General features: G+C 40.8%; 2 protein-coding genes across 4 annotated transcripts in view; one reads left to right on the forward strand and one right to left on the reverse strand.

The window, feature by feature from the left end:
• Window positions 1–4,051: 4,051 nt before the first annotated feature.
• Window positions 4,052–10,057, reverse strand: LOC111346371 (XK-related protein 9). 3 transcript variants are annotated; one of them, XM_088725696.1, is made up of 4 exons: window positions 9,775–10,057; window positions 6,950–7,414; window positions 6,073–6,184; window positions 4,052–5,207 (listed from the first exon to the last, which is right to left on the reverse strand). In XM_088725696.1, exons 1-4 carry the CDS (start codon window positions 9,990–9,992, stop codon window positions 4,488–4,490), a joined length of 1,515 nt encoding a protein of 504 aa, XP_088581822.1. In that variant the 5' UTR covers window positions 9,993–10,057; the 3' UTR covers window positions 4,052–4,487. The 3 variants fall into 3 exon arrangements, with proteins under 3 accessions (XP_088581822.1, XP_022809391.2, XP_022809390.2); XM_022953656.2 differs by having other exon boundaries at window positions 6,025–6,184; window positions 6,950–7,402; window positions 9,775–10,056; XM_022953655.2 differs by having other exon boundaries at window positions 6,025–6,184; window positions 9,775–10,055.
• The window catches only part of LOC148727691 (uncharacterized), a 5,623-nt gene continuing 745 nt past the window's right edge, over window positions 7,623–12,500 (forward strand). The window contains exons 1-4 of the mRNA XM_088725700.1: window positions 7,623–7,870; window positions 8,285–8,392; window positions 11,077–11,505; window positions 12,343–12,500. The exon at window positions 12,343–12,500 is cut by the window's right edge and continues 745 nt beyond it. Coding sequence (XP_088581826.1) covers window positions 8,344–8,392; window positions 11,077–11,505; window positions 12,343–12,434 — 570 coding nt within the window. The 5' untranslated portion in view covers window positions 7,623–7,870; window positions 8,285–8,343 and the 3' untranslated portion in view covers window positions 12,435–12,500. The remainder of the gene's footprint in view (window positions 7,871–8,284; window positions 8,393–11,076; window positions 11,506–12,342) is intronic.

Consider the following 12,500-nt stretch of genomic DNA (forward strand, 5'->3'; position numbering starts at 1 on the left):
GGAGATCTGCGGTGGGCTCAACGTTGAAAATTCGAGCACCGTCAGGTACTTGGGTACGTCTCATCTCTCTTACAACTACTTTCCCGTCTAATTTTCTACCTGACGTTTGGCCAATATTGAATTTGGCATTAAGGTATGCCTTTTGCTTCTCACTAAGCCTGTAGGCCTTTTTGGTTGACTTAAGAGCCCAGCCTTCCTTATCACAGCAATCAGTTCGACGTTCCCGTCCTGGAACTGGTTGCAGAGTTGGTATAGTCCCCACACCTTCTTCCAATGCAGATTTATATGCGATTTTGGCCAGGTCTAAAAAAGATCTCTTCTCTAAAGACTTTGTGCATTTTTCTGAGGTCAGGTGTTTCTCTAAGGCAGAATACCTTTGAAAAACTCTCACGCACCCGTCTTGAGGGCAGGCAAATGCTGCTGTTTCATCACCAGCAATCACTTTATGCGTCTTAGAGACTTCAGGTTTCTCTGTAGTCTCCGACTCTGTCTGCGTGGGGTGTTTTTTGCTGAGTGATTTAAAACCACCTGCGGAAAATGTTGACCCCATCCAGCGATAACTACACTCTGAAAATAGAAGGATGCTATGGTCCTCAAAAGATTCCATAAAGAAGACGTTGTTAAATTGTGGTAATTTTTAATGCGATTCTGCAAAGAAAATTCGGTACAACATAGACCATGCATGTAAAAAAAATATTGCTATGTTAATTGTAAATTCACTAAATGAGACTGGCTAACGGATCTGACCCACGGGGAAAAAAAAAAGAAGCGGTAAGCGGGAAGGAAGCGATCAATTAAGAAACACATGATCGACAAGAGAAAGAAAAATCGATGGATGCACGGTCAGACGGTCGGGTGGACACACCCACGGACGCGGTTGTGGTCGAGTATGGACGGGGGACTTGTGCGCGGACAGGGGGCAAAGGAGATTGCAACATATCAAAAATATGCTACTTTTCAACACTGTATGTAGCTCACTAGCACTTACCGGAAGATTGCTTCTCTAATCTGATATCTTTCCCACTCCCGATTTCATAGGCACGCCAAGCTCTAATGCTTTTGGGGTTGAACTTAAAATTTTTGAGCTTGCTGATACCGGGAATCTTCCTTGCCTCTTCAATGACGAAATCCTCCATGCTGTCAATTGCAACTACTCTCACTCCTTCGATGGCTTCGTGGGAAAGAGGAGCTTCTTGGAATTGACTTCCTTACACGCGTCGTTGCCTTCGTTTATGTAGACCCTTACGTGGCCTTTACATTGTGCCGCAAGTCTGTCTGCGGCACCTTTACCTCCCTGCGGGTCAGAAAAGTTAATTCCTATAACCTGGACACCAGTAGCTAGATTCTGCAATGGCTGGACACGCTAGAATCGTACATGATAAATGATGGCAACCGGCGTTTTCCTGCCTGAAATATGCCTTCGTTACTTACCCGTGTTGCAGCTTTAGGGTGTTCAGAACATCCCGCATGATAGCCACCACTTCAGGACTTCTTTGACTGCACGCGCGACTGGATTACATGGATGAATCCTTGCCATTCAAGAAGGCCATTTACGCGACGATAGATTTTCACACAAATAGTTCTCGGAAAGTTCTTTAAAAAATGTGATGATAGTTTCCTCGACGGACTTTTATATTGTTCTTTCATCCAAGATTATTAAAGCAGAAATAAAAGAATTTGAGGCCATTCTTTGTTCACCTGAACATGTTAAGCGTCACGGCTTAGGTCACGCACAGGTCAATAAACTTGATAAATTGCATACGTTGTCTACACCATGAATGCTGTGAATGATCCAAATAGCTTTCTTTTTCTTCATTTAAGCTCGAAGATTTTTAGTATATTTGGTAAGAAGCAACTCAACACATCATTAATTTAGTGTAAGTAGCGGCGTTTTAGCCAACACTGTGATTGTTTTCGAAATGTTCTGAAGTTTGTAAATCCCATCAGCCGTGTTAACATGTGTTAAGAGACACGCTGGTACTTAAAACGTAGTTAAGAAAGACTAAAAGATTAAAAGCTACTTTGCTTTACATTCACAGCTTCACAGAAGAAACATAACGATGCTGACGTCATTTAATTTTTTCTGTGTATTTTCGACAAACTGACTCTATAATTAGCTTGAAATGAACATCGAATTCTGCACGCTTACATGGCACTTGGGTGGCATCGCGTTTTATTTAACTTCCAAGACGAGACTTAATTTCCAACGGCCAAACTCTCCAGGTGCATAGCTTGATAAATGAGCTCTCGTCTGATATGGTTTTAATGTCGAAATTTTAGGTACCAGGTGTCGTTTAAACCAGTAAAACTTAGCCTTCATTTTGTCTCCTAAAAAGGCGTGCAAAATACACCTTTATAAAAACGGCGATAAAACCCATACCAAAGAGAATTACAAGAAACTTTTTATATGCTTTTACTGTGCAGTGATATTATAGTTACTGTGCAAAGTTTGATGGTGAATGGACTTGTTTGGCGCTGCCAACATTTTTCTAAAGTTGCGTGACGATTTGACCGTTTAGGCAAGGCGAAAACGGCTTTTTTAACGAATTTTCAAACTTTTTAAATTTCAGCCGGAAAGAAAATCGCTGGAACTTTAAAACATTTTTTTCGAAACTAGTTCACAGAAAGGGATGTTTCGGCAAAATAAAAAAAAATTCGATTTTTCGTCACTGATTTTCGATTCTCGAAATATTCTGGCGGCCTCTCTTAATAAAACAATTATTCCACTCGCACTTGTTGGATGAGATGATTATAGCCAACTCGGCGCTACGCGCCTCGTTGGCTATCTATCATCTCATATCCAACGCGCGCTCGTGGAATAATTGTTAAATATATATGTATATAGCAGCGCGCTGAACTTACCATCTAGGTGCCTAGGTTTGAGCTTATGATTCCACTTGGCCCCCCTCCAGTTGGTCAACAATTGCATATTACCATGAAGTGATTCCATATTTAAAATTATTTTCATCGGAGATTACGTTTGAAGGAACGCGAGGCCGAGGATACACGGGAGATATAGCATTGGATGACGTGCAGTTTAGGGAAGGATCTTGTCAACTTAATGGATTTGTGAAACATTAAAACTGAAAACATACCTATGTTATCTAACGAGCGGGAAGTCCGCACGAGGAATAATCGTGCTCGAGAACAAGAGCACAGTTTTTCCCCCACGGGCCAACCTAGACCGGTAAATGCTCCTCTAGATGCGACCTTTGCAAGAATTTTTTAATTCAAGATTCCAACTTTATGAGTTTTTCCACAGGCCGAACCTATAAGATTTGCCAAAACCTGTCTTGCTCTTCCAGAAATGTTGTTTACTTGGCCTCGTGCAAGAAATGCAATTTACAATACGTGGGTTCTACTTCCACTGAATTCAAAGCGCGTTTTCGTAATCACAAGTCATCTATGCGAACAAACAAAAAACCTGCGAGCTTGCAGTCCACTTCAATTGTACCAAACACGAAATTTCTGAAATTAATTTTATTGTTATTGAGAAAATTATCAGCCAAGGGGACGCAGCTTATATTGATATATTATTACTTACGAGAGAGGCCTACTGGACCGCACAACTATGTACACTCAGTCCCCACGGACTTAACAAAAGGCGCGAATTCAGATCCAAAAATCGCGTCCGCTATAATACTTAATTAGGGCATTATTTACACAATGTAATTGAGTTCTTCGCAACCATTCGTGGTTATTTCGCCTATTGCACATTCTTGCCTTTTACTCATTATTATATCCTATTATTTAGGTCTGGAATGCATTACGCAATACTATTTTTATTTCTTACCTTTAGTATAAATTCAGTTCATTCTGTAAACCTACTAGGATTTTTAGTTTTCAATTTCTATGTAAATACGTTCCACCTGAAGAAGGCCGAAGGCCAAAACGTCGCCACATTAAAGCTGGAACAGTTAGAAGTTTGCTTCATGTTTCATCGTTTTACACTTACTATATATATATATATATATATATATATATATATAGGAGAAGTGGTGTGACACACGAGGACGGACAACTTCGAGCGAAGGAAGACATATACTCAATAAAAAGTCTAAAAAGTTTAATAAAAAACGTTTCGGTCCGAGACCTTCATCAGTTCATCATATATATACATGTTGATACAAGCTCCCAGCGCTCGAAAAGAATATTTCCATATAACTAGGGACGGGGATGCAAGTTTGTTGGCGGAGGGGGAGGGGAAGGTCGGTGGAGGGACATTTGTAGACCAATACCGCTCAGGTGATTAGAAACATAAAATAGCCTCTAGAAATGCCGCAATATCTTTCCAGAGCCTTTGAAAGGTTATCAATCATTTAAGTGTCAAGCAGAATAGCCCTTGGTACATAAACAATTTTTATTGCCAGTATTCTATTGGTTTTGTATGGGTCCTTCTTAGCGGGGGAGGGGGGGAGGGAGATAAAAATTGGTCATAAGTGGGCTCCTGGTCGGTACCACGCCTAAGAAAACGATACTCTTTTCTCTCACACGTGACTGACATTACAAGTCAAACTACTTTGGTGCATGGAGCCGTTTTCAGCCACATTCTGGACCTGTCTCGCTGATCTCTCTGTAGGCAGATAAAATGAAGGATGGAAACAGCGATAGAATAAGACTAAAGAGGCTATCCCGATTGCAAAAGTCGTCCATTCTGCAGTTAGCATTGTTATCCTAAATTTCAGGTTGTATCTGGCCACAAAGTTCCATAGTAGAACTATAGTACTGTTTTCGATTAAAGTCAAGATATAATAAGGATATCCCCATTTACGAGTGTTTTTGCCTTCCAGTGGAAAGAAGCAGAACATGTGGACATACGCAATAGCACATCTAAATAATTCCTGTTTAATCGGAGCGCCCTCGAAATATTCGCATTTCTGTCTCCATAGCAGAGCGTATGATAAAATTAAGCGAATTCCGGCAACCACAAACACGAAGCGAGTAAAATGAGAAGCAAATAGAGCGAGGGCTAAGATCCTGGATGTGAGCATAAACAGGCGCCACACGAAATACAAAAGTGAACCAAAGCTGCACCAGCTCATCTGTGGACTTTCCTCATCTCCGTCTTTGAGATATCGCGCATAGATCAAAAGATGTAGGGCGAAAAGAGCAAGCGATTTTGGTATGCTGAGAACAACAATCAGATCTTCAAACGACCCTAAGTCTACACCACCCCTTCGTAGTAAGATGTAGATTTGTAAGGCAACCTGTTAGAGAAAAAATAGGAACAAGTTAGAGACTGTTGGATAAGGATCTCGAAGTTAAAATATCATAATACATGTAGCATTTATCAACTTCATTCTTTTGTTATGTTTCTTCGATCAGTAAACGTGGAAAGGATTAGTCACGATCAACGCCTCTTTGAACTTCTCAAGGTGGGAAGGAGCGCGGGCTAATCTCCTGAACAGTGACCGGGTAATCCTATGCGAGTCTAAGGAAAAAGAGATGAGAAAACCCGATGCAAGCGCAAAAGGACAACCCGAAGGGTGTAGAGAAAAGAAGCTACCACTGTTTTTCAAGTCACAACCCAAGGTCTCTCAGAGTTGTAGGAATTTCAATAAGTTTTTGCCTCAAACTCGAAATAAAAAATGATGATACGCAAACTTATATCAAGGGGCGATTATTTCCAAGAAATCAAACCCTTCCACACAGGGATGATTACAAAATAATTTCTCCTTGTAGTGTCACCCACTTGAATCAAACAGGTAAGTAAATGATGAGAAAAATGAAGTTTCCCATTGTCAAACAAAATCTCCTTGTCAGTACCAGGGGAAACGTATGAGAACAGTATGGAGAATATGCATACTGATGTTAAGGGTGGAAAGGGTATGTATAGAGAACAGTATGGAGAATATGCATACTAATGTTAAAGGTGAAAAGGGTATGTATAGAGAACAGTATGGAGAATATGCATACTAATGTTAAGGGTGAAAAGGGTATGTATAGAGAACAGTATGGAGAATATGCATACTAATGTTAAGGGTGAAAAGGGTCACCGAAAAATAGGAATACTTGTTCAGTCACCTGAGGTGCTTCTTCCATAAACGCCTCTAAGACACCAAGAGTACTCACGTCTTGCAGCTGAGCGATGTACAAGCGATAACGTTCTTTATCGTCTTTATCGTCCGATGTTCGGTTTTTGATTTGTCGTATAAGACGCACGGTTTTAAATATCTGGCAGCTTCTACAAAGATAAAACAACTTTGTACCATTTATACTGTAAGAAGTCTGCAATCGAGGCAAGTGGCCGAATTAAGCTGAGGGTTATCCCAGTTTCTGTACCATGAAGTGACAATCTACCCCAAGGCAGCCTCCCTCCCCTGCATTTCATCAGTTAACAGTTCACCGGTAGCTATTTCCTCTCCGAAGTTGTAGAGACATAAAAATAAATTAATTTAACATTCAATATTGTTCATGCGAGTCTAGCGCTCTGTTAGATATCAAAGTAGCCGCTAGCGCTGTCCAAAAACCCTCAGTCACGCAAGTCAATATCAAAGACGATATGGAGAATGTTTATGTGTACGCGTGGGCATGAGAAAGCGTAAAGTTCGAGTTAGTGTGTGTTTCTTCCTTTACCCTACCGGTAAAAACTTTTTTGTTCAGGGTCAGGGTGTAAGATTTTCACATTATTCTCCGCTAAGAACCGGCAGGTCAAGCCAGGTTGAATGTCCCGACAAATCAAAATATCAAAATATGTACCTCATAACGACCTTGCAAAACCGGCTCGCGTCACATGACCTGAATCGACGGTGATGCGATTATTTCACAACGGCATGCAATATTACATCACTCTTGAAACTATAAGCATATCCTAAGAAAAGCTTATAGAATGTTACTTTTAAATTTGAGGTTTGTGCTAATTGCTGAGATAAACAGGTATCATTTACTCCTATTTAACTGGAACACTGCAGAGCAGTCTGAAAATATTATGAGTATAGGGTCGCCCTACCTTAAAAGACTTCCACAAAGGAAAACATGACACACTAAATAATGCCATTTTTTTATCTCAAGTCCATGTTTCTTGAGGATTTTCTTCTTATGACCCTTTTCATCTTCCAGATACCAGTTGACAGACACTATTTCAATGATGACAACCGAAATAATTACAAAGGAGAGCGTGAACGAAGCCCAGATGCTGTCACCACGGCGGTAATGGGATACCGCCACTCTTACATCCATTGCCGTGTCCACTAACGCCAGAAGCAACGTCAGAAACGGAAAGAGGAGGTTTAACCGCGAGCATTTCCCCCTTTCATACCATATCCTCGCTTCGGGATCTTTTGGGGCTATGTACGGTCGAGTGTCACTTATCCAGTTTAAAATCCGGCGACAAGTAGCAGGGAAATATCGACACATGCAATCGTGATCTTGCGATGAACAGTCTGTTTCAACCATTTGTGTCCTGCAGTGCAAGCTAAATATTAAAAGGAGAGTACGAAAATCATGTAACTGAAAAGCGAGCAGATGCAGAAAAGAAAATATTGCATGTTTTATTGATTAGAACTCACCGTAAGGTTACGTGCAACAAAAGAGAAGGAACAATCGCTTTAACGAGCGTTTATTACAGAAAAAGCGTGAACAAACTCATCTCCAAATACAATTAGTTATTGTTGACCCTTAACACCCTAATCCCATCAGTATGAATATTCTCCATATTTTTCTCTATACATTTCCCAAGATGCTGTCAAGGAGAATTTGCTTATCAATCGAGAGTTTCTGTGGTTGTTGATCATTTCCTTTATTCTCCTGACTTTAATGTTTGTTTCAGCGGTGATATTGTAAGGAGAAATTAGATTGTAGTCACTCTTAGTGTTAATTCCGTGACCAGAGAAGATATTGGAAGAAGATGATGTTCAAGGTGACCAGACAGGTTTGTCATATTAGGCATTAAGCATAAAATCAAAACATTGTGATGCAACTGATATATTTTCGTTCCCTTTCTCATCGTAACATCATGTTTTGAATCGGGTGTTACATTACCGTGTTATTCTTTCATTGAAACACCTATGAAAATAGTTTTCATGCCCGGCTACTTTTGAAATTTTATCTTACGTTATCATGCTTAACATTTATGCCACAGATTTTTTCATTAAAAAGCAGTGGTACAGTTTTATAACGTAACACCGCTCAGTGCTCAGTCATAGTAACGAAAGTGTGACACAAAAGGAAGTGTACGCCCTGTTCACAAACAGTTCCTGTTTTTACCGGAAACCATCGGAGTCACACAAAACAGAGGTGACTCGCGAAACAATTCCGTCATACAAAGCATAAATTTCGCCCGCAGAACCATAACACACAGAGCAGGAACGTAAAAAAGGACTGAGAGACGCAAAGAAAGCAACGATGATGGAAAACAGTATCACAACGAGGGGAAGCTATTCTCGATCAGACGGTACGTATTGCTCTGTAATCGAAACAAATATTTCGTCATCATGCCGCTTTCGCGAAAGAGAGGAAACATTAGGTCCTTGGACATGCTGTTTTTTCTTGTACATTGCATATACGTCATGTTGTTTTCTTGTTTTATTTCAGAGTATTGTGTACAAAGCGAATTGATTTAATTGCGTTAATCAGCCGCAAATTATGCTAATGTTCAGTGGCATATTGGCGAACGATAGCAAGACATACTTTTCTGTCTCACTTTAAAAAATTTATTGCCCTATGCTACTCAAATTGAAATTGGTTGTCAGTTGGACTCTTTTTTTCAATGGAGCCACAACAACCACTGAGAGGTACGAAGAGCTGCTTAGAGCGATCAAATAAGCTCGATTTACATCGATTAGCGACGGTTAGTAAGTTTTTCGCGTTCTAATCACCTTTTACCTTAAAATAATGATCAGAACTGAAGCAATTTCATCAATTCAACGACTTCTTCAGTGTCTAAATTACATCCTATCTTCTTGAAACTTGTCGGTAACTAGTTAGTGCTCACAAAACTACTGTTTCGCTCTTAGCCTCTCTACCATATTGAATAATGCTTGGTAACCTGGCTGTTTACGACAGCGTGTAGCGATTTTTTCTGTTTTTCGTATGTGTGGACGATTCACTAACGTTTAGAGTAAGCATGATAAAACGAAAAGACTCGAAAGTACAGGTACATACCGCTGTCTCTGTGAGAAACTATAAATTACTAGTAGCAAAACCGATGTAGAAAGCGAAAGCAGAAAATGACGAGTGGTTAGTTCAAATACTGAAGTTTCTGGCAAAATGTTCTTTAATTTGGCAGCTTTCCATTTGGCGTTTTTTGAAATTTTTGCACTTAAGGCGTTTTTTGTATGTGTGTGGGACTTTTGGTCTTTTGCAAAACTGTCTCGATGTCTCAATTTCTCATGAAATCAAAGAGAGCCGCTCGATTGCTGCTCAGAGCGTCATGCCCGTGGAAGTTTCAAGAACCATTCAAACAAGGCACGTGCATGAACGCGAAAAACCGTAAATAAACAGCGGCAATATTTACGAGATTTCGTTGTTTTCGCTTAAAAAAAAAAAGCAACTTTTAGGTAATTTCACACCAAATTTAGTGTGGTAACACCGTTTCGTAAAATTTTGGGAATAGACCTTTTCGTCTTGCTTTCACTAATTACCATTGAAACTCGAGGAACGAACGGCGTCTGAATACATGAAGAGTGTCCGTAACTAAATCTGGCTGGAAACTGTAAACACTTTTATTTGATTAACAGGATTTTGCGAAAACGGCCGCTTTATACAAGATAAGCTGTTCGTTAACAAGGGTGTCTTGTATAAGATCTCTTACATTTTCTACCGATTTAAACTTACCTTTCCGTTGTCGCTTCGAGATCAAGTGGCCGCTTTAGTCGTGTGCTTATACAAGGGTCCGGCCAGCATTTGATGAGAGTCATGTTGCTGCCTGTGCCTGTAACAACACGATGACTGAAGACAAACTTTGACTCCAGGACGGAATTATTAACGGAGTCAAATTGAAAGTTCTCACGCCCGAAAAGTTTCTCAAAAACAGAGGAGTAGCAAATCCTCATGAAAGAAGTCCTATTAAATCAAAGCAGGGTTTGTTTTGAACGTTTACAAGTGTATGTTGGCCACGTGACGAGTATTTTGATGGAGCACATGAGTAGAGTGTGACAGACCACATTAACCCTTCAGCTCCCATGAGTGACCAAGGTAAAATTTCTCTCTACAAAATCAAAACAATATCAAATAGACATGTGATGAGAACAAGGAGGAAAGAAAATCAGGGCAATATCAGTTGATCCAATACCAAATTCTCCTAACTAACATAATAAGAATTATATGGCAGACAGTAAGGAGAATTACTAATGATATCTTGGTAGTGAAAGCGGTCAACGAAGCTAGTCGCGTTATTAGGCTCCATCGAGAACAAATAAATAATCCCCCCTTGTCACCAAGACTACGAATAGTCCCTGCTTTTCATTAACGAAAAAAGGGTTGATTTTAGTGCGCCGCGCGGAACTCTGGCAATGTGAGGCACGAAAAGTAATCCAAGACTTCCACGCGGTGCGCTAACATCGACTTTTTTTTTCAAAGGATTGTTTTTTTACTCGTGCGACGGACTTCGCCAATTAGGAGGGACTGGTCGAGGTTTACTGTAAACCACAACTTTTCTTGTAGAAGCAACCGCTGAAATTATGGGAGAAATTTGATGCTGGAAGCTCTTAAAACTAAATAGGTTAAATTTAGCAACCTCTTGAAATGTTCGTGCGCTAAAGTAGACAAATAACCAAGAGGTTATGATTATACACTAGGTGAGGATAAAGAGGATGATACACTAAAACAGTGGATGCTTTTGTAGGCGCGCTCTGATTGGCTACTCAAACTCCCAATATCCTTTGTTATTCACCTCCGAGCATCTTGTAATCGCCGTTGTAGGAATAAAGGAGTTAAAGCCTCTTTTTTGAAATATTATCTAACTGTCTTAGTAGATACTAAAAAAAAAACTATTCACCTCCGTGTCAGTAACTAACGGTGGATATTTACCTCGCAGATTCGCCACCTTCAATTCGGTGAATAGTTGTTGATTAATTCAAATTTGACCAAACTGAATTTGCACGTAAAATTTCACACCTTATCTGCTATTTTTTCCAGACTCAGACGATTCAGGTGACGTGATTATTGTGAAGACACGAGAGCCGATGCACTCAACAACCCAAAGAGAACAGGAACCAGTAATTAGTTTGGACCCCAAATGTCACATGAACGATTTTCAGAATTGTTCAAAAAATTCGATTGTTTCAAATGGTACAACAGCTGTTCGATACCCTTCGCACCTTCAAGCCGAAAGAGATGTCAGAGAAAATGAAAATTCAGTTATTGATGGTGAGTGTGGCGGCGAATGTGACGCTGGCGAAGGAGAAGAAGTGATCGAAAAAGCACGAAGGAATCGCATGGAATTTCCACTCATGTCAGAAAAAGTCGACTCGCCACCGATAGAGTCGCATAAAAAGTGTGACCTCCGCACTTCTAATGACAATCCTCCAAAACATGAAGGCAACGAAAGCACAGCAAGAAATCAAGGTAATTTGACTCACAGTTGATATCTCTTGTAAGATTACATTGTCTCTCTGAAGCAGAGCTGAGGAGTGTTTTACATACTTGATTATTGGGCACATCGATCTATTTAGCGGCTCTTTGCCTAACTGATTAACTGACTGGTTTACTTTTGAATGACTCACTGGAGGACTGATTGCTTATCTGACCGACCCACTGCTTGATTTACTGACGGACTGACTGACTGGCTGACCGGCTGACTGGCTGCATGACTAGCTGACTGGCTGACTAGCTGACCGCCTGACCAGCTGACTGGCTGAATGACTGGCTGACTGGCTGACTGGCTGACCGGCTGACTGCCTGACTGGCTGACATGCTGACTGGCTGAGTGGCTGACAGACTGACTGAATGGCTGACCGGCTGACTGGCTGACCGGCTGACTGACTGAGAAGCTGACTGGCTGAGTGGCTGACAGACTGACTGACTGGCTGACCGGCCGACTGGCTGAATGCGGACTGGCGGACCGACTGACTGGCTGACTGACTCACCACCGACCGACTAACTGACTGACTGACTGGGTGTCTGGCTAACAGACCGACTGACTGGCTTACTGACTGGCTCACGAATGACTGACTCACTGGTTGACGAATGACTGACTCACTGGCCGACTGGTTGGCTGGCTGTCTTTCTGAAACCACCGCCTTAAATCTAAATTTTTAGTTTTTTAGTTACTATGCAAGGTTTTTCTGCCTCACAATCTTTCATTACAAGCCCAGTTGCATACTAATTCAGTATTGATTTTAATCGTTGTTCTCTGTCGGCCTGTTCTGGACTGATCGCCTTATGCACTTTGTATGTTTTCAGATCAAATTCTCACTGAAGACAGTAAGGATGAAATGCATCAAAATACCTCAAAGAAAAGTAAAAAGAAGAAATCAGCTTGTCGCCTCAACTGAATAACAAAAACCTGACCAGGTCAACGCGTGCTGATGTGAGCAACATGTAGGAACCTGTCAACAGAG

Source organism: Stylophora pistillata, chromosome 6, assembly GCF_964205215.1.
Source record: "Stylophora pistillata chromosome 6, jaStyPist1.2, whole genome shotgun sequence".
NCBI classification, from domain to species: domain Eukaryota; kingdom Metazoa; phylum Cnidaria; class Anthozoa; order Scleractinia; family Pocilloporidae; genus Stylophora; species Stylophora pistillata.